This window comes from Lepisma saccharinum, chromosome 8, assembly GCF_977018435.1.
Source record: "Lepisma saccharinum chromosome 8, izLepSacc3.1, whole genome shotgun sequence".
Lineage (NCBI taxonomy): Eukaryota > Metazoa > Arthropoda > Insecta > Zygentoma > Lepismatidae > Lepisma > Lepisma saccharinum.
In genome coordinates this window covers 90,613,490-90,635,505 of record NC_139236.1, presented here as the reverse complement: position 1 = coordinate 90,635,505, position 22,016 = coordinate 90,613,490, and the positions used below count along the sequence as shown (strand labels likewise).

At 40.2% G+C, this 22,016-nt stretch overlaps 2 protein-coding genes across 2 annotated transcripts in view; one reads left to right on the top strand and one right to left on the bottom strand.

Annotated features, from left to right (window-relative positions):
* The window catches only part of LOC145991894 (uncharacterized), a 499,455-nt gene that overhangs the window by 243,184 nt on the left and 234,255 nt on the right, over positions 1 to 22,016 (top strand). The window lies entirely within an intron of this gene.
* Positions 1 to 22,016, bottom strand: part of dnt (tyrosine-protein kinase Dnt) — a 150,281-nt gene that overhangs the window by 21,220 nt on the left and 107,045 nt on the right. The window contains exons 3-8 of the mRNA XM_083127283.1: positions 16,624 to 16,861; positions 15,621 to 15,783; positions 11,219 to 11,428; positions 8,496 to 8,611; positions 6,029 to 6,188; positions 543 to 695 (exon numbers count right to left, since the gene is read on the bottom strand). Of these exons, the coding sequence (XP_082983409.1) occupies positions 543 to 695; positions 6,029 to 6,188; positions 8,496 to 8,611; positions 11,219 to 11,428; positions 15,621 to 15,783; positions 16,624 to 16,861 (1,040 nt within the window). The remainder of the gene's footprint in view (positions 1 to 542; positions 696 to 6,028; positions 6,189 to 8,495; positions 8,612 to 11,218; positions 11,429 to 15,620; positions 15,784 to 16,623; positions 16,862 to 22,016) is intronic.

Below are 22,016 nucleotides of genomic sequence, written 5' to 3'. Positions count from 1 at the left end.
AACGTAACAACTTACGCATTTAGCCTAACAATGAAAGCATTCCACGGTGACGTCAGAACGCAAGTTTGGTATCGCGTTTTGCGATAAGGGAGACCCATAAAGGGACATCGGAAGTTTCTCTAGCAAAGCCACTGTTTACGCAAGAAATTGTGTATAAGCTGGTTTCGAGCAACAGCGCAGCACAAACTCTTGAAATAAAGCACGTAGAGTGCGATCCATGAGTATTAGCGTGCAAATTGTCCATCACCATGTTCGTGAACTTTATTTGACCCAATAAGAGCTTCAAGAATTAAAAGTTGACAACTTCTGCACCAGCATACATAGAAATCCATCGCTTAAAAACACATAGGATGTACGAGAAAAATTATTGAAAATAGTCATGGACAATTTGCACGGCAATACTTATGGATCCCACTATACGTAGGAATCACAACGCGCAAATTTATGGACAAATCGTCAACAAACTCAGAAATGATATTAGATCCGGGTTCGACGACAAGAAGGCTGGAAGGAAGGATAAAGATGAAAGGTGGTATACTTACACGCAGTTCCTGGCTGCGAGGTCTCTGTGGACTATCCTCTTTTTATGAAGGAACTGCATCCCTTGGATGATCTGAAGCGCCATGTCCACCACTTCCTGAGTGGTGAGGGTGTGAGCCACGCCTTCTGGACACAGCTTGCACTTCTGAAGGAACCTGCGTAAGGAAACGAAAGAATTTACAATACATTTCCAAGTATAAATCATTGTGTGAGAATAAACCATTAGAGCAAACTAAAGATTCTCCCTCAAGCCACAGGAGAATTCTAAACGGATCGGTAGCGGTTCTTGGGGGGGGGGGAGAGAGAGAGAGAGAGAGAGAGAGAGAGAGAGAGAGAGAGAGAGAGAGAGAGAGAGAGAGAGAGAGAGAGAGAGAGAGAGGCAGGCGTTCGAAAAATGTATTGAACGAGACAACACTAGAGCCCGGATTTGCTCAAATTTTGTTCGCATGAACCGTTTCGTAAGTGTTCATTACAGAAGTTCGTCTCAGAGCAGAATAACAGCAATATGTACGTTCTATTGTGCTTAATATTACCTATGTGAACCGTTAGTATCTTCCAAGTGTACTAACTGTAGAAACGGCTAAATTGAATTTTGAGCAAATACTTTATGTATATTATTGCAAGCTACTCTTGGGAGTTTTAACATATTTTTATTCTTTTTTGGAATCAAATAATCGTTATATTCAGAAAAAAAAATAATTGTGGGGAGCGTTTGCCCCGTTCCAGATTGTAATCCGAAACTTTCGATGGTTGGGCAGATGTGAGTTGGAATGACACTCACATTACGTGAGATACATATTTAATGAACACACACAACTAACTGGTTACATGAACCACAATCCCTGTTGCAGAGATGAAAAGGGATAATGGTACACAAAACAGAACGACGTCTTGCAGCCATGATTGCTGGTCACACGAAGACAAGTGTTGCCAACACCCTTTTGGAAATTATAGTTCACAAAAAATGTCTTGGCCGCCATATTGTATCCAGAGACATAGTGGAGCCAATAATGATTTCGCAAGTTATGGAACAGAAACTTTTAAACATCTTCGTGTTTTCAAAACCAATAAATAATGTATTCAATACAAAATATAAAATACTGATTCTGTTAATGATCTACAACTAAATCAGGATATTATGGTTGTTGGTTACGAAAGCATTAAATTTCCGAATCAGATTTTGAGTCTTATGCTTTTCATTATTGACAATATTAGAAGCTAGAGCATGTTACATAATTTCAAATTTACACACAAAGCGTGACAAGCTAACCACTAGACCAGGAAGGACAGCAGTATTAGCCGTAAATAATGAGAAATTAAATCCAAACTGAAGCTTAATTCGTATTAAATCCACGGGAGCGCTGTGTGTACAATATGTAAAAAACGTTATCTAAATTTTTAATAGGAGATATCCTGGAATTTCACCCCATAAATCTTCACACAGAGTTGGTCATTCGTACCTTCCCTGGACGTCGTTAAGCTGGCAGTCCTTTCCCCCACTTTGCGACAGAGATACGCCAACAATTTTCCTCCAACAGGCACAAATTGCCCATGAAGCTAATTTCGTTTGCAGCCAGAGACAATTACAGCAGGTGTAATGCGAGAATGTTTGTTTTATTCAGTTCTTCTTTTCTCGTTCTTTTTCAGCATGCCCACCTAATTATGTTAGACGACATACTGTAAATAAAAAATGCTAAGTAAACACAGTGTTAGCTTTCTCTCTTGCGCGTATTGTGCTCACTGCATCTTTTGAAATTAGGGAAACTAAGCAGGGTTGGGATTTTTGAAGGAGTGAATTATCGTTCGAAAACATCGGTAGGGAAAGCGCTAACGCGTTGGAAGAAAATCCAATCAAGACTTCTGATTAATCCTGACAAGTGGTAATCGCGTCAAATTAATTTCCATGAATCGAAATTGAATGCGCATTAAAAGAGATTAACTTTGTAAACCCTACATCCGCTTTCATTATTAAGCATGGATTTGATTGGATGGCTTGAAAAGCTCAGCCTGTTTTTTTATGCTTTATTTTACGTCCCTTTTTTGCCGCTTTTGGCTTTTCGCAGTGATGAGGATAAAAGAGCAAAAGGACGCAGAACATAAATAACATGTGGATCCGGAGCCTCGATATGTATAGCTATATATTGTAAGACCATGCTCGCGACCTATCTCTTCCATGATATTACAGTGAAAATTTAGAAATTTCGAAATTATACATGGAATGAAAAAAAAACTCTATTCTCTACAAATTGCTCCCACAAAATATCATTTTTTTCATTCGCTCGGTGGAGGGGGGCTGAAGCCCCATCAAATCTCACTTTCATCCATTTCAGTACACCCTGGTTCCAGTTTTGACGAAAAGTCCCAATGATTACCGTGTAGTGTTGGTGCCTATCAATCAAGTACAATAAAAAGTTTTGGCTTAGTCTTGTTAATGTAGTGGTATAGAGGAAAAGACTTCTTTTGAGTTTCACAATTTCTAATCCAATGATTTACTAAAAGGAAGAATTTTGCCTCAGGTTTAATTTCATCAAACAGTAGCAGTATTATTGAGAATAATTACGTAGCTGCAATTAAATAAATGGATACATGGAAATGAGATTTTAATTTAGATGCAAAGAAAAATAGGTAAATCACAGTCTCTCGTTTCACATTAAAGAGGACCAAGATTGTAGGTTCGAACCCTGGACCCTCATCAGTCATCCTCATAGTAGCGATTAGCACAAGAGGTAGAAAAGCTACGTAAATGGTCGATAGATAGAAAGGCGTCATTGAATTTGTAGAATAGATACGATATTTACCGTTAGATTTCCAACCCTGGAACAACAGTACCTAAAGTACTTGAAACGAAGGCAACAGGCGAGCGGAGATTGCTATCTGGCAACACGATATGTATTCGCTGTTGCAGAACCAGGCGGAAAAACCTGTCTTTGTAACAAGCCACTTCCTCTGGCAAAACGCACACTCTTATGGAAAGCGAAGAGTTATTACTTTTTTTCCTTTGACGCAAAACCTGTTTCGAACTCCCTTCCCCAGTCTCTTAACAAGCAAAGCAAATACTTCATCTGAGAAACAGGAAATTATAGCTTAGGAAGGCTTGAATAACAGTCGCAAACATGGCACTGCGTTCCTGTGAGGAACATAATTTCAAATCAATTAATCCCGAGACGGGATGTTCTGTTCTCTCTCTTTCTCCCCGTGAGCTTTAACTGGATACGATTTGAATTCCTGTTTGTTTCGAACTCGTCGCCATGCGTTGCGGGTGCTCTTCCATAATTGCTTCTTCACAGTCAACACCTCACGATTCAGTGCTAAAGTTGTTGAGGAAGGTGAGTCGATGATATTTATCGTGTCTGCCAGATGCACAGGCATATAGTGTCAGACCGGAAAAGGAACTGATTCAATAATGGTGTTCCCACTCCCAATCAGAAAACATTGGTGGAAACAATTTCTATAGTGGAACCACAAGCAAATCAACCTGCGCAGACCCGCGACTCCTGCGCACCGTACTCTCGCGAGGAGGGGCGGAGGAGGTGGACCATGCTTCCTTATGGCCCGAGCTGAAGAGAAGAAGCTAAAGCTGCGCGGGGACTTTTCGTCCAAGGTGTTTTCCCTTGTGGTCGATCTATAGAAGACGCATCAAATATTCGAACGATGCTCACCGCCGAGCAAGGTTTGCGCTCACTGAGCGAACTGATAATAATTTACCTCAGGGCCCGAGTGTGATTCGCCAGTTGTTCAACCAACTTAGCACGTGTATATCTTTCATACCACTAGTTGCATTAGAACAAGAGGTCACAAAAGTTGAAAAATATAATTACACCATGTTACTTGAATGTGTTTGGACCGTGAATAATAAGTACTTTCTAACCGGTGAGGTCATGACACTAATTACAATATGGCCGAATACTTTAATGAGAGAAAGTGGAAACTAAGGTTGTATCAGCTTTATCATGAAAAGATAATGTAATTTTATACTAAAGAAATAATGTGAAGAGTATTAATGGAATCTCACCACTAAAGATGGAGGTTAGCAGCCCCCACTTGATAGTATACCCCTTTGTCTAGTAATTTATTATCAGAATGTTCGCTCCTATTCTGCTGGAATATTAACTGCTCTATCCAATCGAATTGGTGATGTATTTATTTTATTATCTATTGCTTGAATATTAAACTATGGTAGATGAAATTATATTTATTATTTATGAATTTATTAGAATTGATGTGATTATTATAATTAATAATGAAGTACTTATGATTATATTAATTATTTACTTTATTTTATTATAATCTTTTTAATTGGAAGTTAAGTGTACTTTAAATATACTAAGTAAATTATCTACCTCATCAATAAATTGAAATATAAAGGAATATTTAGATGCATTTGAAGTGACAAACGCCCAACCACACAGTTGTATCTACGTCTATGATGCTTGCAACGTCCCCCCGGTTGGACACCAGTCATCACAAAAGTTAGTCCGCTACTCCTTTAGTCGGGAACATTAGAATCGGAAAATCATCAGGGCTTGCTGGGTAGAAAAGAAACACAACACTGTTTTCAATGTTAAAACGCAGTTTTATAATCGCGTATATTTCATAATCACTTACCAGTAAAACACTAGAACATTCAATACTAACGTGGGCAAATCACTCACATATAACGAAAGTCAAAAGACATAATTAATTGTTTACTTTGAACTTATCGGCAAGAAGAAAACTCGAAAACCAAAATCTATACTTCAATTCTCTCCGTTTCCAAGTTCCTATTGATTCTTCACCTTCACCTGTTTTTCAATCTCAGTCTGTCGTCAGGTGAGAAACATTCAGGTTGGTTCACTTCCTCTGCTGAGATGAGAAAGTGACGTCAACACGAACAGATTTTGACGTATTTATAAACATATATAAAACTGTATCAATCTAACTATAATTGTCTGTGACAACTTGCACATTATTTGAAGTAACAAACATTTTAAAAATCTTAACTTCTTACAAATATAAAACCTTAAACTCTCAGGTTCGTTACATGCTCTTAAAATACTATCAGAGTCCTATGCTAGATATTTGTGACACCTAATAAAAATTCTTCGATAAATGTTCCTGTTTGTCAAGTACAGTCACATATACTTATGGGTTATAACTATTCTACTGAAAGTGAATTGCATCATTACAACCCTGAACTGTCCGTGACTAAAAAAAAAGTGAACTGGATTGGTGGTAAGTAATAACACTGACGTCAAAGATCTAATGGATATTACAATCCAATGATGCTATAATTAAGAGTTAATGCAGGATAAATATAAGCTTAAATTATGAAAAACAAAGATTTACGAGAAATATTGATAAAAACGGAAGTCGATAAGTTGACTCAAGTCAAGAACTAAAACACTTTTTATCTACCTTGATGAAACATATCGGCAAGTACTTCCGTCCACCTGTGAGCTGGTTACAAATCTTTCAGAATGTTGAAACACATTAATATTAATGTACTTACTTTTTCAAGTTGGTGTATCCATTGCAAGGATATATCAAGAAGGGTGCCGTTTGATCCTGTATTGAGACACCTAGGATGGTTAAAATATTCTTGTGACTTAAAGCATACATCGTCATCCCCTCCTGAAGAAGCAACGACAGCTGAACTTGCGATGCCTGGTCTGAAAAACAAAAGACACAAACAATTAAACGTTTGTCTAGAAGTTACAAAAAGTTATGTTTTCAAGATATCAAATGATGATACAATGGACATTTGTACACGAGTTTCGTCATAATTTGCTCTGTTACAAATTATCATTTCTTCTGAGAGCTTGCAAAAACATGCTACTAGTATGTGATGAAAAATTAGTCATGAATTGCGATCATTTCCTGGCGAAACCAGTGGATCAAAAAAACTAGTGAAACAGGTCTCTCATGAGAGCTACAAAAGTAGAGGTATTATGGCACAATAAAATCAACTGGTATTAAAGCACGGCCGGTCGCATGTTCAAATTGCATTTTCTGCTGTTGTTCTCCCTTTTTTCACCATCGAAGTTCGATTTTTGTCAGTAGTGTCAGTACTGTCTTACGATGACTATATACACGACCGGATGAAGCCATTATCTTGTACGGCAGAAGAGCAAATTACGGACGCAGAAAGAAGTCATTATCTTGTACGGCAGCAATGATATATCCAACAGGCTTGTATTTTGTATGGGCTTATGTTAAACGCAATAGTTAACAATTTACATGGAGGCGCGTACAGTGTTGTATTTAGTGTATCTTCCATTGCCAGACAGCCAATGTTGCCAAGACCTCTTTTGTAAGCAAACCTCAAAAGGTGTTTGGAAAATTTTAGAACTAAACTTTCCTGTTCCTCAATCTCGTGCCAACATATTGTCTATGCAAAACGTTTGCACTTTTCTCAGGACTTTATGTTTGGACGGTAGGACTGCGATTCACAAAACGTGCTGGAGCATTTACGCAGGTGGGATGTAACCTTCCCCTTCCCTTTCAAGTACACGGGATACAAGCGTTCATTTGGGTAGTGTTTCATCCCTCCCACAGGACAACAGATAAAAACAAACGAAACGCTACACAGAGGCAGTATATTCACACGAGCATTCTGAAATCCGGCTTTTGTGGATATACGCTCCCAGTTGGCGTAAATGCACGGGGGGGGGGGGGGGACTTTGAAGCGGCAACAAAATCCACACCCCGGGGGGAAAAAAACTGGACAGCGACAAAACCGAATCCCCCAGAGCCCTGAAGCTCGATATCTTTCTTCATAGGTGGCGGGCGCTACAGTATGAAAATCCGCGCGGAATACATGCGAGATGAGTTTCCGCAATCGGATCACACGCGGCGCTGCGGTCGCTTCGGAATAAAAAAAAAAAAAGGATTTGGGATTAGGATGAGCGAACCATAGCGTGTGTCTAGCAGCTACATTATATCTCTCTGGGGAAATGTGCTCGTGCTTTTCGTCCAACTGCCTTCGGTTTTTATTTCATTATACTACACAGGAGTGTTGAAAAACGGACAGTAGGCTATATCTCGGGAACTGTTACAGCTATGATGATAAAAAGTTGGTGGAAAGGAATATCAGGCTACACTGGAAATAAAAAAATAAACTCTCAGTGAAAGAATAATGATGAAACGGGATATTCCTTACCTGGGATTTCAGGATAAAACCTGAACTACATCTACAGGATGTGTCCTGAAAACCTCACGATGAAAGTGAGGAAAACCTTTTTTTAAAGCCATGCCACCAAGCGTAGGTGGCATCACTGTCTCGGTAGGTCATAAGTCCTGCGCTCGACTCTCGATTGGGATAAAAATACAGATTGATTGGTAAGCATGTGGCTATTCTCTATTACAGCACAAATCAACATTTCTTGTTTTGGTTGTAAATTTAATACACGTCATTCATATCTGTTGTTAACTTAAAATGTACATGTCTAAGTTATATACAATGTTCCAACGTTTTTTCCTATCTACGATAAGTTGTATAACGTTTGTGTTTGGCAACATTGACGTCACAATTGTAACAAAAAGTAACAGTTGTTGAGATATACAATAGTGATAAAAACGTAGTTTTCAAAACGTGATTTGCTGCGTTTTCTTTATTAAAATGTCCAGGTAATTGTAAATTTAATATTATCAACACACAGATTCGACAATTCTTGAAAATATTATCCGGTTTAATATCGGTACACATCCAAAGACGTTCACAGATGAAGCACAGCTAGAACGATAATATGAATGTCTAGGTTAGATGATAATGCTGGCGATTCAACGTCATTTGCTTCGTTGTAAACAAAATGGACGCTCATACAGTTTTGGCGCCAAAGAGTATATTTTGGAAGTTTCGCGGCGATTGAACTAGATATAAACATCAAAATGGTGAAGCTAGTTGAGGCAGAGGAGGGGAATTAAATTTAAAGCTTAGAGCTGGCATGTAAAAATGAGAGAGATGTGAAAAAACTCACCTGTAACAGTCTTTACAAGCACTTCTTCTTCCGCCCCGTCCTCCTCTTTGTACGTCCCTTTGTACACTCGGCCGAAAGTCCCTTCGTGAACGACGCTGCGAAGGCGGACTCGACACCTGGAAAGAAGTGAAGGGATCAATTTTAGATTAACGTGTTTTTAAATTTAGGAACATTCAAGGTCAGATTGCACAGGTTGAACACGACATACATAGAGGTTTGATGAGCAGCTGGCAAGTTGAGATTAATGGTGTCGCCAGAGACTTTTGTTCTGGTGGACTCAAAGATGGACGAAATATATTCAGATGGAATCTTACCTCAGTAATCATGAATATTTAGCCTTACCTCCTTGCCCTCCTGTGTCATTTTTCTTTTTCCCTTTCATGTTTCTTTCTTCATTCTTTCTCTTTTTCCTAATTTTGTATCTCCTTCGCTTATCCCCCTGTCTTTGTAAGCCTCTTTCTTTTGTGGTGTTTATTTCATCTGACCTACTCTTTCTCTCTTCCGTTTGTCTAATGTATATCTCTTTCCCAATTTTTATCTCTCTCTTTCTAAAGCTTTCTCTCTGTTTCTGTTTATCATTCTTCCTATCTCTCTTTATTCTTCTGTTGTGTTTTATTTATACTCTACTATAACTGACTCGGAATCTTCAAAGTCAAGTGCACCAAACCTAACCTATGTACACACGTTCATTCCTGACGTGAGTAGATTAGGTTTGGTGATCTTAGCATCAAGTTTTGTCACGTGATGCAACGAAGGCATGACTTGCATGTCCGCTGTGAATTTCAAAGCTTCTGACGTCATAATTTCAAACTACTACAACTTTCTCTCCAGCTGCTTGTCAATTTGGTTTCGAACACTATTATACATTTTGAATGGGAACCAATAGACATATACCTTAATCAGTTCGGCAGTCTGACCTCTTCAGTATGATGGCTGAGTGCCTACATACCGACCTTTTCATGGTAGAAGCCAGGAACTTCTTCATTCGTAACATCCTAAACCAAGTGACTGAAAGATCTCTGAAAAAGTGCAACTTGTCCCATGCCATCTACTAAACCTGGGAATATACACGATCCTGACTGTACACGGAAGACTTCTGGTTTCTTCATCTGGCTGCTTTCCAAGAATTTTATCCCTGTTTACTGTAGAAACTCTGAATTACTTCCAGAAGAAGCCTTGCAGCAATATCTTACTTTTAATGTTGCAACGAACGACCTAGTTGTAGACGAGTTACAACAATATCTTGAGGTACGAGACAGGAAAACTGCTAATGTGACAAAAGACAAGAATTCCGTGTAACATTAAGCACAATGTCAGAACATGTTCTCAAAGGAGAAGGCGAGAGGCAAAAACAAACACTATCGGTGGAATGCTGTAGTGGAATTTCTTCCCCCCTTCTCATCTCAAAACCTCTTAATGTGCCGTTCCGTTGTTTTTTGCGGTTACCAACAGAATTCCGGCAAAGACTGATGTCGGCCGTTCTGCACACCCGATGAGCATTCCGGCGGCAGATGAAGAAAAAAGATGCGTTCCCTCTTTCCTCTCGCGTTCTGTCTTTTTGCTTTTCCCATATACGGTCGGTCCACTGGCACTTGGAGTGAGGTAATGATGCAATAAATTGACAGGACTCGGTTAATTTCTCTCCACAGATGTGCGTCTGCTTCTACGCTCGAACAGCACCGAGTCTTGTGGAACAATATTAATTGCACTGCTTTTTCGTTTTATACTCTTCGTCTTTTGTTTTCGTCTTTTTCCTGTCTGAGGTAAAAGATAATAGCCAACATGAAGATTTACTATGTGCCATACATACACACATGTAAAGAAAATGTGCGACATTCGCTTAAACTTCTCTTGTGAAAGTAAATTTCCCTCCAACTCTCCATATCTTTAGAACTGTGGTGGCCCAATGCTTGATATTTATCTCAACCTGGCTACAGATCTGTGTATTCTGAAAAATTTCATGACCAAATACATTAAAATACTGAGGTAGAAGTTCTAGAGTTGATGAAGCGGTTTCCCGCCTGAAGAAAATTAAATGTGACATGATGCTTAACTATCGACTGGGAAGGAAACGTTATTGGCAAGAAAGGAACCACGTGATCCATTTACGCCGTTGGCAAGTTGTCTCTCTCATTCAACGATGCCGGCCGCTAGCCGAAATAGTAGGGCAAACCATCGAGCTCATTTTTTCAACAAAAGATGATCCCGCCTATCTACCGCTTGTATACTCTTCGGTTTATAATCTACAACGAGAGTTTAATGAAATCTTTGCTTTCCCTTCTGCAACTCAAATTTCCCTCACCGCTGTAGTCACCTTGAATAAATCTTTTGCAAAACCAAAACCGGAAGACCCATCGGACACATTTTTGTGCATCGCAGGTTGGAGGACGCCTTCACAAATTTGCACAAAGCTACTGTTCAGTAGCGACCTCTTTCAAGGATAATTCCACTTAAATCAACAAAACAGGAGCCTCTACGTGATGTCGTCATCTATCAGATCGTTGAATGTGCTGCGGGTTACACCTCTATAAATTCCACCTTTCTTGCCACCAGTCTCATGATAAGTCACATTCTTGGTAACGTACATTACATGCTGCTCTATACGGTTTAGACTATCACACCGGTTCTCAAGTTTATGCAATCATATTTACAGTTTTCCTTCACCAATATCCACATCTTGATTTCCACTAACAAATTCATATCGGACATGAACGCCTTCTTACCTCTCGATGGTGAGTTCTGCGATTCTCTCGTGAATGTCTTTGGTGCGGTCGTCCAAGGTGCTTTGGCTCAGGTTGTACGAAGGAAGGCGACGGAAGCTGGCGTAGCTCCCTGACTTGCAGGAGGAGTTAGAGTTGGCCAGGTTGTTCGGTGGCTCCACCTGGAGGAAGGTGTGACCCTGCTGGCTGCTCGTGGACCCATTTCGCGACTCCCTGGAAGAAAAGAAGAGTATATATAATGTCAACATGCACAGTAAGGACCAAATGAAAGTTTGATTAGAGCGAAAGTGAACACTTTTCACCGAAGATTATATGTGTGCGTTTTACGTGCATCAAAAATGTTCAGACTGTAGTTTTGGAAAACACATACCATTTTTTGTACACTTCTGGATAATGTTCCTAATGTGCTTTTTTTACGAGGGCTATTTTTCTTTTACAACCTCCGATGGTGCCGCCAGGATGCCCGTGAAGCGCTAGGAAGCGGGGCGTCCCGCAGCGTGATTGGCGTCCCCCCTACCACTAGCACCGCCACTGCCAAGGCCAACGCTTCAGTTGAAGCTGGGCGACGGGTGCGTAGAGATATCTGCTACAATCGACTCTCCCGCCAAGTGCGAGGTGCGTAATGAGATACGATTTCTACAGGCAGAGGGGCACAATGCAACGGAAATTCACCGTCGAATGAGCTGTGTGCGGGAGAGGCATGCTGTCTTCGGGCATTGTCTTGCTTCATGACAATGCCCGATGGCATGTTGCTGCATCAACCCAAGACCTTCTTCAACGAATCCACTGGGAAATGTTTGATCACCCTCCCTACATCGCAGACCTGGCGCCGTGACTTCCCGCCTTTTCCGGGCGATGAAGAAGTGATTGGGAGGACGGTGCCTTCACACCAATGCGGAGCTTCGGCAGACCTGACTCAACAGACAGGCGGCACTTTTCTTTTGAGAGGGTATTGGAAAGCTGGTGCATCGGCACGATAAATGTCTGAATCATCTTGTTGATTACGTTGAAATATACGTGTACGTAACTTTTGTCAATAAACCCATTTTGCTATTCACTGTGATTATGATTTCACGCCCTATCGGAGGTTGAAAAAAAATAGCCCTTGTTTTACAGTATACAAATACAAAGGCTAGTTTACAATGCTGATTTTCCTCAAAACTGAAATTTAAACTCGGAAATATTGGCATGAAGAAAAGAAACACCCGACGATAAATTGAACTCGTATGAATCTTCATAGAAAATATTGATCATGATAAGAGTGCTTTTCGTACGGCAGATGTGTTAACGGAACAGAGATCTCAAATGTTGCAGATTGGTTCGTTGAAGAATAACTTCAGCTGTATGTTCTCTTTTCCAGTCCATATCGAAATGGAGTATGTACATGACCAAAAAAATGTTCCTTCATGTGAAGAAATCGTAATTGAAGCCTGATTTCTCACAAATTTACTTTCTTAGGCGTTGAGCAAACTACAGCACAAATACAAAATATGGCCTCTCTCTGCATACGCACGATTTCTGCTGTTAAAATTCCCTACGGGATTTCATGACATGAGTCCATGGTTGTGTTTGGACAGGTTTCTCGAAAGAGCGCGCTGACATCATTTCTCGCCAACCAATGACCGTTTGTTACCAGCTATAGACACTACCTGAATGTGGACTTGTTGATAACCAAAAAGACATTGGCACGAGATTAAAAGTATGATCAGCTCACTGCAGAGAGCGAAACTAATTCCTGACCAACATTGGAACAGGAACATTATTAATACCCGTGAAACATGCGCTTCGCACAATAGAGGCTTTCACAGCATATCGCCATATTGGTTCCTCGGCTGATGTAGCAGCTCACAGCATAGCGATTATAATGACAGCTGAAACAATAGAATTTGCACAGAGGCGTGCAAGCCAACATTGAACGGAATGAGCATAACATCTCCGGAATGTGCTTGATTACCTTTCGTCTTGCGTCATGGTTTAGTTCCAGTTAACTGTGCAAGGGGAACTGAGTTTGCAGAATAAGCTGTTATTACAGGGCTCGACAGATTGTGGGAAATGTAAAGAGAATTGGTATTATTCTTAATGTATGGTGCTGTAATTTGACCACGGTTCCTGCTGGTGAAATAATGAATATAGTCGTTGTAAAATTTGCATTGAAGTCAGCTTACAAGCTGAGTAAGGGTGTGTTACTGGACGTGTTAAAATGGGAATGAGTGTCTGTTTCATTGCTATATCTGAACATGCTAGTTTATAAGCAGTAGATTGGACAGTATACAAGCTACATTTGAAGCCTTCTGCATGCTTTGTTGTAAGATTTAGCATCTTATGCGCTTAGGCTTCAATATTTGTAACCTTGTTTTCACAGTTTAAACCAATAACTACCTAAACATTCAGTTTTATGGTGTTACAACAACTGGGTTTAAATAATCTCTCTGGTTATCCCCATTTTATGCTCAGGTAGGCTGAACAGCACTGTCTTCCTTTGTACATCCTGGGTTAACCGCGACGATGTATTAATGGAATGGATGATGGGACACACAATGATAACTTCGTGTATTTCCCAGCGTTCGAATCTGGAACCTGTGACGTCGTAGAAGGTGTAAGCTAATCAGAAGTGGACCAACAATTAAGAAAGAATCCAAGACACGCAGTAACGACCGCAGAAAATCCTTCTGGCTTTGATTACAAGACCAACAATGAAAACTTGTTTGTTATCATCCATTTCCGTTATCTTCCATCTTGAACGTCGCGATCAACTAGAAGCAGCAGAAAATCGGCGTAAATAAAAACCAGTGAGTTTTATTCATGTATCGCATTCGTGAAATCCTTCTGTAAATATCTGTGAATACCCTTTACTTTAAATTAATTATAATTTTACACAGAATGGACGGTTACACAGTAAGTAATACTGAGAAATTCATCTCTGTCTCTGGTACTTGATATGTAAAGACATGTACTATATTTAGGTTTTGACGGAAATACGAAATGTGAAATAACATACTGTAATGTTCATTTTTCATAGTTTTGAAACGTGTGAGGTGCACTTTACTTTCATGTTTTGTTACGAAATGAACTGTAAACTACGATAGTCCGATGTCTGAATTATCACCTGAGTTATGCAAAATCACCACGAAAATTAATTATTTCTGCTGTGAAAAATTGAGAAGCGAAAATAGGTTTTACACAGAAATAAACTTAACTGCATACATGTGCTATTAGAAAGGAAACTTTTATTTTGTATAAAATCGATAATTTTCAAATCAGATTTGGGATTTTATTTGGCACTTTAACACCGAAATCTCGATCTAGTATTGTATGTTATTTTAATCCAAATACAACAGGATATTTTGGGTTGGTGTGAATCTCACGCTAACCGTTAGACCACTGAAGGTTGCCATTGAAGCTTCGGGAGTCCGTTTCCGCCAAAACCGATTTGTATTCTCACGCGAGTGTACAAAGAAATCGACTAAGCAAACAAGGGCATTTGCATACGCACGCTGGAACAATTAGAAGTGCAACGGAGCGGTACCTTACGCTCCTCCCTCATAAATATGCATGCGAATGTCATTATTATAATTATTGTCCACGGCTTGTGGGATATCACGAGATAAGGATAATATACGACGAGTTCCCCCGTGAAGTTCGTGTAAATAAAACTCCTTGAACGTAAATGATATTTCAATTAAAGCGTTCTTTTGTATCATTTTGTGCGGAAGAACCGTTAGGTTCCAAATCTTGAAATGCAACATCAGTCATCCGAGTTATGAAGATATTGTAGCAATCTCAATTCAACGGCAGTTATCGTTGTCAAAATATTCATGACTTACCTTGACTTTGCCCCCAGCCCCTCTTAAATCACGCACTACATTTCATTTCTCATTAATTGTAGCTCAAGTGGGAGGCTCAAATGTAGTCTAGATTGAGATTTGAAAACATGAACATAATTTGGAGAGCTTGCAACACTGAAAGATCAGTTCTTAGTCCGTCAAATTGAATATCAAATAAATCCACAAAGATCTCTACAGCTGTAATCTCTAAATTTACAACAATTACCGGTGTCACGAAATTGTTTACTTGTTTTATTGACAAATTGTAGCGGAATTGATACCACTGGCAATTCCACAAGCTCTAAAAATGTTCTGTAAGCAGTGTTTCAATAATCTGACAACACTGGCGCCCTTAAAGGTCAAGTGAGAACTTTTACTTTCTACGTGTGTGACACACAGGATTTTTAAAAATACTTAGGTCTCTCGACTGTATTTATAAATACAGTTTCTGGCCTAAGAAAAGGCCCACCTGGCCTTTTCAAAACTGGCACGAATTTAGACAGATATCTTTCGCAATGCAAAAACTGTACCATACTTTCACTACACTACACTCATGCAATGAACATAAACCAAATACTTACTGAAGCATCTCTCCCTGCCGCCTAATTTTTTTGTTCTTCACGTAGCAGAAAACAATGACGAAAACGATAACTGAGATCAGCGCGCATGCGCATCCGACGGCGATGTAGAAAACTAACGACGACGTGTGGTGCTCCGACGCTTCCACCAGAGGGTGATAGGAATCTGCAAAGAAAGAGGAAATAACGCGATCACTCTTTGACCAGAGAGATGTAGTCTCTATTCAAATCGGCAGCTGCTGCCACCTACAGCAGTGGTTCTCAACTTTCGCGAGACATCGGCCGGGTATTCATTTTTTTTTAAAAGTCAATGGCCGGATACCAAAACAATTTAAGATGTAAATACCTTTTTTTAACCTTTAAACGTTGATATGAACCACTGAAATTATATAGTAAGCAATAAATTATGGCACTAGGCTTATTGACATGACGGTACATAATTGACATGACCGTACATATAAGGGGAGTTTTTCGGACCGAGGCCATTTCCATTGGTTTAGTAAACATTTGGCACTAATTGTATAATCAACATAAAAGTACTAAAAAAACTGTAACACAAAAAGGTAAGGCTCGGAGACAGTTTAAAAGCTAAAAACATTTGTTAAAACACTCTCGTCATCTCCCAAGGTTAAAAGTTTGTCTGACGATAGTAAAATCGGCACATACGAGAAGAATATGTGGAACACTTAAAAAAAAAACCATGACATTGGAGGGTTCGTTCAGTCCTTGCATCAAATGAATATGGATGAGACGTGCTAGAAATACGTTCTCTTTGTAGTATTTATGTTAATGCAGATGATTTTTCACGTTAAACGTGTCACAAATATTAATTGGATGCTCTTTTTTCCTTACTAACAACACCAGTACAGAGTTTCATAAACAGTTTGCCGTGTTTCACACAAATTCGCCTACTGTACGTGACGTCACTTCTTCTCAGCCAATGATTATTCACTCTCCATGATGAACCCACCTGTATATGTAACCTTGATTAGAGTGCGACACCTACCTAAAAGGCATATTTTCAGTCGTTTCAGCTTGAGCGCTGTGATGTTCTTTGTGGCCTCATGGAGGGTGATGTTGATGCTTAGCGACACAGTCACCTCTGCGTCGACGGTTCCTTTGCAGGGCAACGTCACCCTGAAGGTCTGGGGGTGCGTGGGGATGCTTCCGACAGTCGATATGTTCAGCTGAGGGGTAGCGAGGGCTTCGCGGTTCGACACGTCGAATGAGATCACATATGGCAACTGGAAAATACAAAACATATTCATGAGTCAAAAGCATTGCAATCATAGGGTGATATAAAATTTTTAAAGTAAAAGATGCAAATTCCCGCAAGAGGATTAAGAATTGAAGGAAAAAAGACTAAGAAACACTTGACAATCTCTGCACCAGCACTTTCCCTACAGCAGCAACTCTTAAAAATAATAATAATGATAATTGCCTTGCTGGTAGAGCGCGCTGAGTAATCGTCTCGTGAAACAGCCGCCGAAAGTTCTTGATTCGAATCTTTGTCTAGGAGTAGGCGTTTTCTTGGTATCCCTTATCGCACAACGCGAGGACAACCTTGCATTCTGACGTCAGACGAGACGTTGTTAGGTTTGGTTCTCTTAGTATAAATACACTGCAAATGTATTATTTATGCTAAGAAAACTGGCCTAACAACTTAGGCATTTAGCGTAACAATGAAATCATTCCCCGGTGACGTCAGAATGCAAGGTTGTCCTCGCGTTGTGCGATAAGGGATACTTGGCGTTTTTCTGCACGAGTCTATTAAGTTACAGGAATTAATCTATTCACTATCCATCCTCAACGTCGCAATTACCATAGAGACAACAAATAACACTTAAAATTAGAAAATATGTATATACAAATCAGTGATGTGCCGTAGACTATAAGTTTACGTCTACATGCGTTGTCTCACGTAATCTACGCGTAGATTACATTGGATTGTAGTTTACATAGACTACGTAGACAATCTAAAGTGCATTAAAATTAATTTTCAAGGGTTTCATGAAAGGAAAGTGACATTTTCAACTATATTGGTTCCCAACAAACTGAAAAGAATCCTATTTACAACAAAATTTCTCGTCTCTTCTCTCATCAACTATGGAATAAGATAAATAGTATGCAAAAAACAACAACAGATGGCAGTCGTGTGGCAATAGTGGTCTTTTCCCCATAAAACACTAGAATATTTCCTATGTTAGGTTTTTTTCCTAGGTGAGTAATTGTTCGAATTTGGAGGAAAGAGTATGAAAAGTTCTTCTCACACATCAGCAACTGATAGGCAGTATAATATTCTTTTTATTCCACGGCGCACTTTGCTAAGTTATCCCTTTTCGCCATGTTGTTTACATAGATTACGTAATCTACGTGTAGAATGTAGACTATCGTTGTTTACGCGTAGACGCACATCACTGATACAAATACAGTATGTACAGTGGGATGCATAAGTATTTCTAGAAATAATGTCTTGCTCCCAAGTGTGCTTCGGCTGGTGTTTTAGGTTCATCCTGGTGGACAATTTGTCTGGCAATATTTATGCGCCGCACTATACATTCCATTCCAGCAGATGATCATGTGGGGTGGGGGTGGGGGTAGTCAAGTAAAATAAAAGCTAACACAACAGTGCTAACAGTACGTTAATGTAAAATGTAGATTTGAATGGTCGGAATATTCGCGCAATTATTTCTAATATAAACGGGTATTGCATTTCACCATATTTTGATTTAGAGACCACGACGGTATTGTGTATCTATTTATGGTGATTTTAGACTCCATTGAAAAATACTTCAGTAGCACAGAATACACTGAAAATTCCGAGTTCATTGCACGAAAGCCGAGCAAAGGACTTCTTTGCGATGGAACGACATCTGTTGACGAGCCTCAAGAGTTGAAGACGTGATAAAGGGAACAGTGTGATTCGACCTGCCTTTCACCCAAACACCACAAAAAAAGCAAGTCATCCCTGAAGATCTTTGTTGAGAATGGGAAGCTTACGGAAACCAAACGATGATCCTTTATCTTCTTCTTCTCTGGTTCCTAGAAAAGGTGTCCTTGGGTACACAGCCGTATTTCAAAAAGGAAAGAGCACCGTTTTCAATCGATTTGACAGGGTAGGACAGGTTCTCGTTTTGCTTATTTTCGAAATTACTCACACGACAGGTGTCCGGACGGGTTGCTTGTATTTCCACTTCTCACTATGCCCTCTTTCAGTGTTGCCATCCCCGTTGTTTAAAAAAATCCCTCTTGTAAACAAAAAATACCTTCAAATTTTCCCTTTGTCGAATTGAGTTGACTGTGTCAAATTATTCGAAACCAGCACGATGTCAACGCGAGGGAAATAAGTACTGGACAATTTGGGCCCGTGTGTCTAAACGTGACTGTACTATTTTAAATACGTTTTCCACCCGTTTCTTTCATCACCTTGTGTGCTTATTAATATTACCAGGAGCGTTCATTGCACTTACAGAGAACACCGACGCCCGGGTTCGAATCCCGACCTGGGTGTGGGTGTTTTTTTTAAAATGTCTCTCCCATCATATATCATCACGCATCCTCATCTTCGCGATTAGCCAAATGTGTCTGGAAAACGAAGTAAATAAACCAAATCAACCAATCGATCTAGGTTATCTTCGAAGCATGAAACCTAGAGATTAAAATACAGTAGGAAAATCCATGGAATTACTCTTTTCAATAAGAAGGCGTTGATTCTGGAGTTGGCAACCAGGCTTTGGTCCAAAGGTCGACATATCTCCATTTCTAATCCTTAGCACTAAGGGGGAGTAACGTGTATCTCTAATTAAATTACTCTTTTTTAAGAGCCAGGCATATTCCTAAGAAAAAAATATTTTCTCTCCTGCAAATTTGATAAATTGGAGTTACGTACCTCTGGTTTTCACACCACGAATTGTAACTATGCTAGACCTTATGTACCATGAAAAGTAAACTGTCCTTGCCCCCCCCCCCCCGCTATTTTTGGAACCCAAACGCCGCTGCGTTCTGTGGGGAATACACAAAGGAATATTTCATAACTAAAATTTTATATCCTTCGGTTTATAAGTTGTCCAAAGACAAAACTCGCAATCGGGGGTCATTTTCAGGGGGTTTTCAGTTACAAACTTGTCCCCCCCCCCGAGTCCTTTACAGGTTTCATTAGAAAACCTTGATTTTTTGTTAATGATTGGAGGGGCTGTTGCCCCCTCAACTTCCCCTGCGTACGACAGTGGTTGCGGGTCAATCGGGAGGGTCAACATCCTCCCCACTCTGGCATTGCGGGGGTGCTGGAACGTGTCCCTCTACTCGCAACAATTTTATAGTTTTACGGAAGTTTTGTACTTTTGTCACTATGAAATTATCTACACGATTCTGACGTGTTCAATGCAACTTAAAACACGTATTCGCCCCCCTCCCTCAAAGCACATCCACTTTTGGTGCAACCAGCAACTACAAATGAGAGTATCGAATCCAGTGTTGCCAACAGCACAAGAGAAAAACGGGCTAAATCGCACCCAAAATGGGGCTAAAATTCACATCCAAGGGGCTAGATTTACAAAGTTGCGGCTGCGTACTGAAAAAAAAAATCTGGTTCTTAATTCTTGGGTGTTTTGGTGCAAAATTTCTGAAACTCAAGCACACACGAACTAGTCTCTGGTCGAGACTCACGGTAAGAGTCTAGTTTACGTCCTTTTCATAAGGAATACGTGTGATATATCGTTGGAAAGGTTATTGTATAAGTAATTCAACAAACTAAATCCCAAGGCGAGGAAAAATTTCCTGGGGGAGAAAATCGAGAAAAACCGATGTTGTCCGGATATGCGTGATTGAAGGTACTGAGGACATTTTTCGATGATGAAGCACATATTTAGGGGTGAAATGAGTGCTAATGGAACCTAACCTAACAGGCCTAACCTAACCTCGTAAGCATACCTCGTTCCCGTGAATGGTTAGTGACAGAAAGTGTAAAAAGAAAAACTTACTTACCCTACGGAGGCCGGAGCGCCGGCTGTCTGCTAGCACAGTTTTGTAAACGGGCAAGAAGGAATGCGCAAGAAGACGTAAACTAGACTCTAGCCAGCCTCACTGTTACGAACGATTCGTCGATTCCGCACCACATTTCTGTGAACTTTCAAGGACCAGATGCAATGCAACTGAACAAAGATTCGCATTTCCTGGTATCGACGCTATCCGTAATTCGCCTCGGGCTACACAGCATACCAAAACCAGAAACAAGGGGATAAAGTGACAATGTGCACTTGCTTGCTACCTGCTCCCCAGGAGGGGTCGCAGGACGAGCTTGCAGGTGCAGAGGGGGATCGGTTACGTGAATTCTTCTTTGCGTGTTGCAATGGTTCTTATTAAGCTGAAAATATGAGTTTACTTTACTGAAAATACCAAAAAACATTTCATTACTGAAAGGGCTAGATTTGTAGCCAGATTTCTCTCTGTAGGGCTAAAAAGCCCCTTGGGGCTTTTGCTGAATTTTGGGGCTGAGTACGCACTCAAAAGGGCCAGTTCTGGCCCCAAAAGGGCCAACTTGGCAACACTGATCGAATCATGTTGACTCAGTGAATTAAAAAAAAATCCCTTTTTCCCCGTCTTCGTGCGGAAAAAATTTCCTTCCCTGAAAAGACAACACTGCATCCCCCTCTCCTTCCCCCCCCAAACCAAATACTTGGTGGATTTTACACCTCCTCTTCCATATTCCTGGCACCTCGTCTGTTCAGTAGTACAAGAGGCTGCCGTGAGAGGCGCTGATTCACCCGTTTGACAGGTAGACCCAAACGTTAAACAAACACTGGTGTCACGTGATCGCGCCTTCCGGCTGCTGGGCATTGTTGGTCCTCTTCATGTTTGGAGGTAGACAAACGTGCATTCTTCACGGGATGGGTTTCCTTGAAGAAAAAAGAGGGGTCTTTTTACAGCGTTCCACAAAAGTAAACGTGTACAGGGAACCTGTCGAGCTTTCTCGCCTTGCCGCTAGATGCAGACACCTAGAGCAATGCCCTATAAAAGATGAGCAGAAGAGAATTGGTTTCACAATCTTCTGTTATAAACTTTACGGCTGCATATAGTTTTGTAAAAGTTTTCTCGGATGCAGTAGTTTTACGTCTGTTCAGTACAAATGTATACAATGTATAGAACGTTTCCCGAATATAGTAGTTTTACTTATATTCAGTAAGGCTCCTGCATAGAATGACACAATATAGGATGTATAGTTGGTATACGTCTAAACCAAACTTGGATCACTGTTCGTCGTTTGTAAACATAGTGTTTCTCTACTCATTTTGCGTGGTTAACGCATACACCAGGCCTCTGGAGTCTGTTCCAAGCATCGGATTGAGGTGATACTTGGTATTAAATTTATGAAGACCACGGTGAAGCAAATGTTGATTTTTA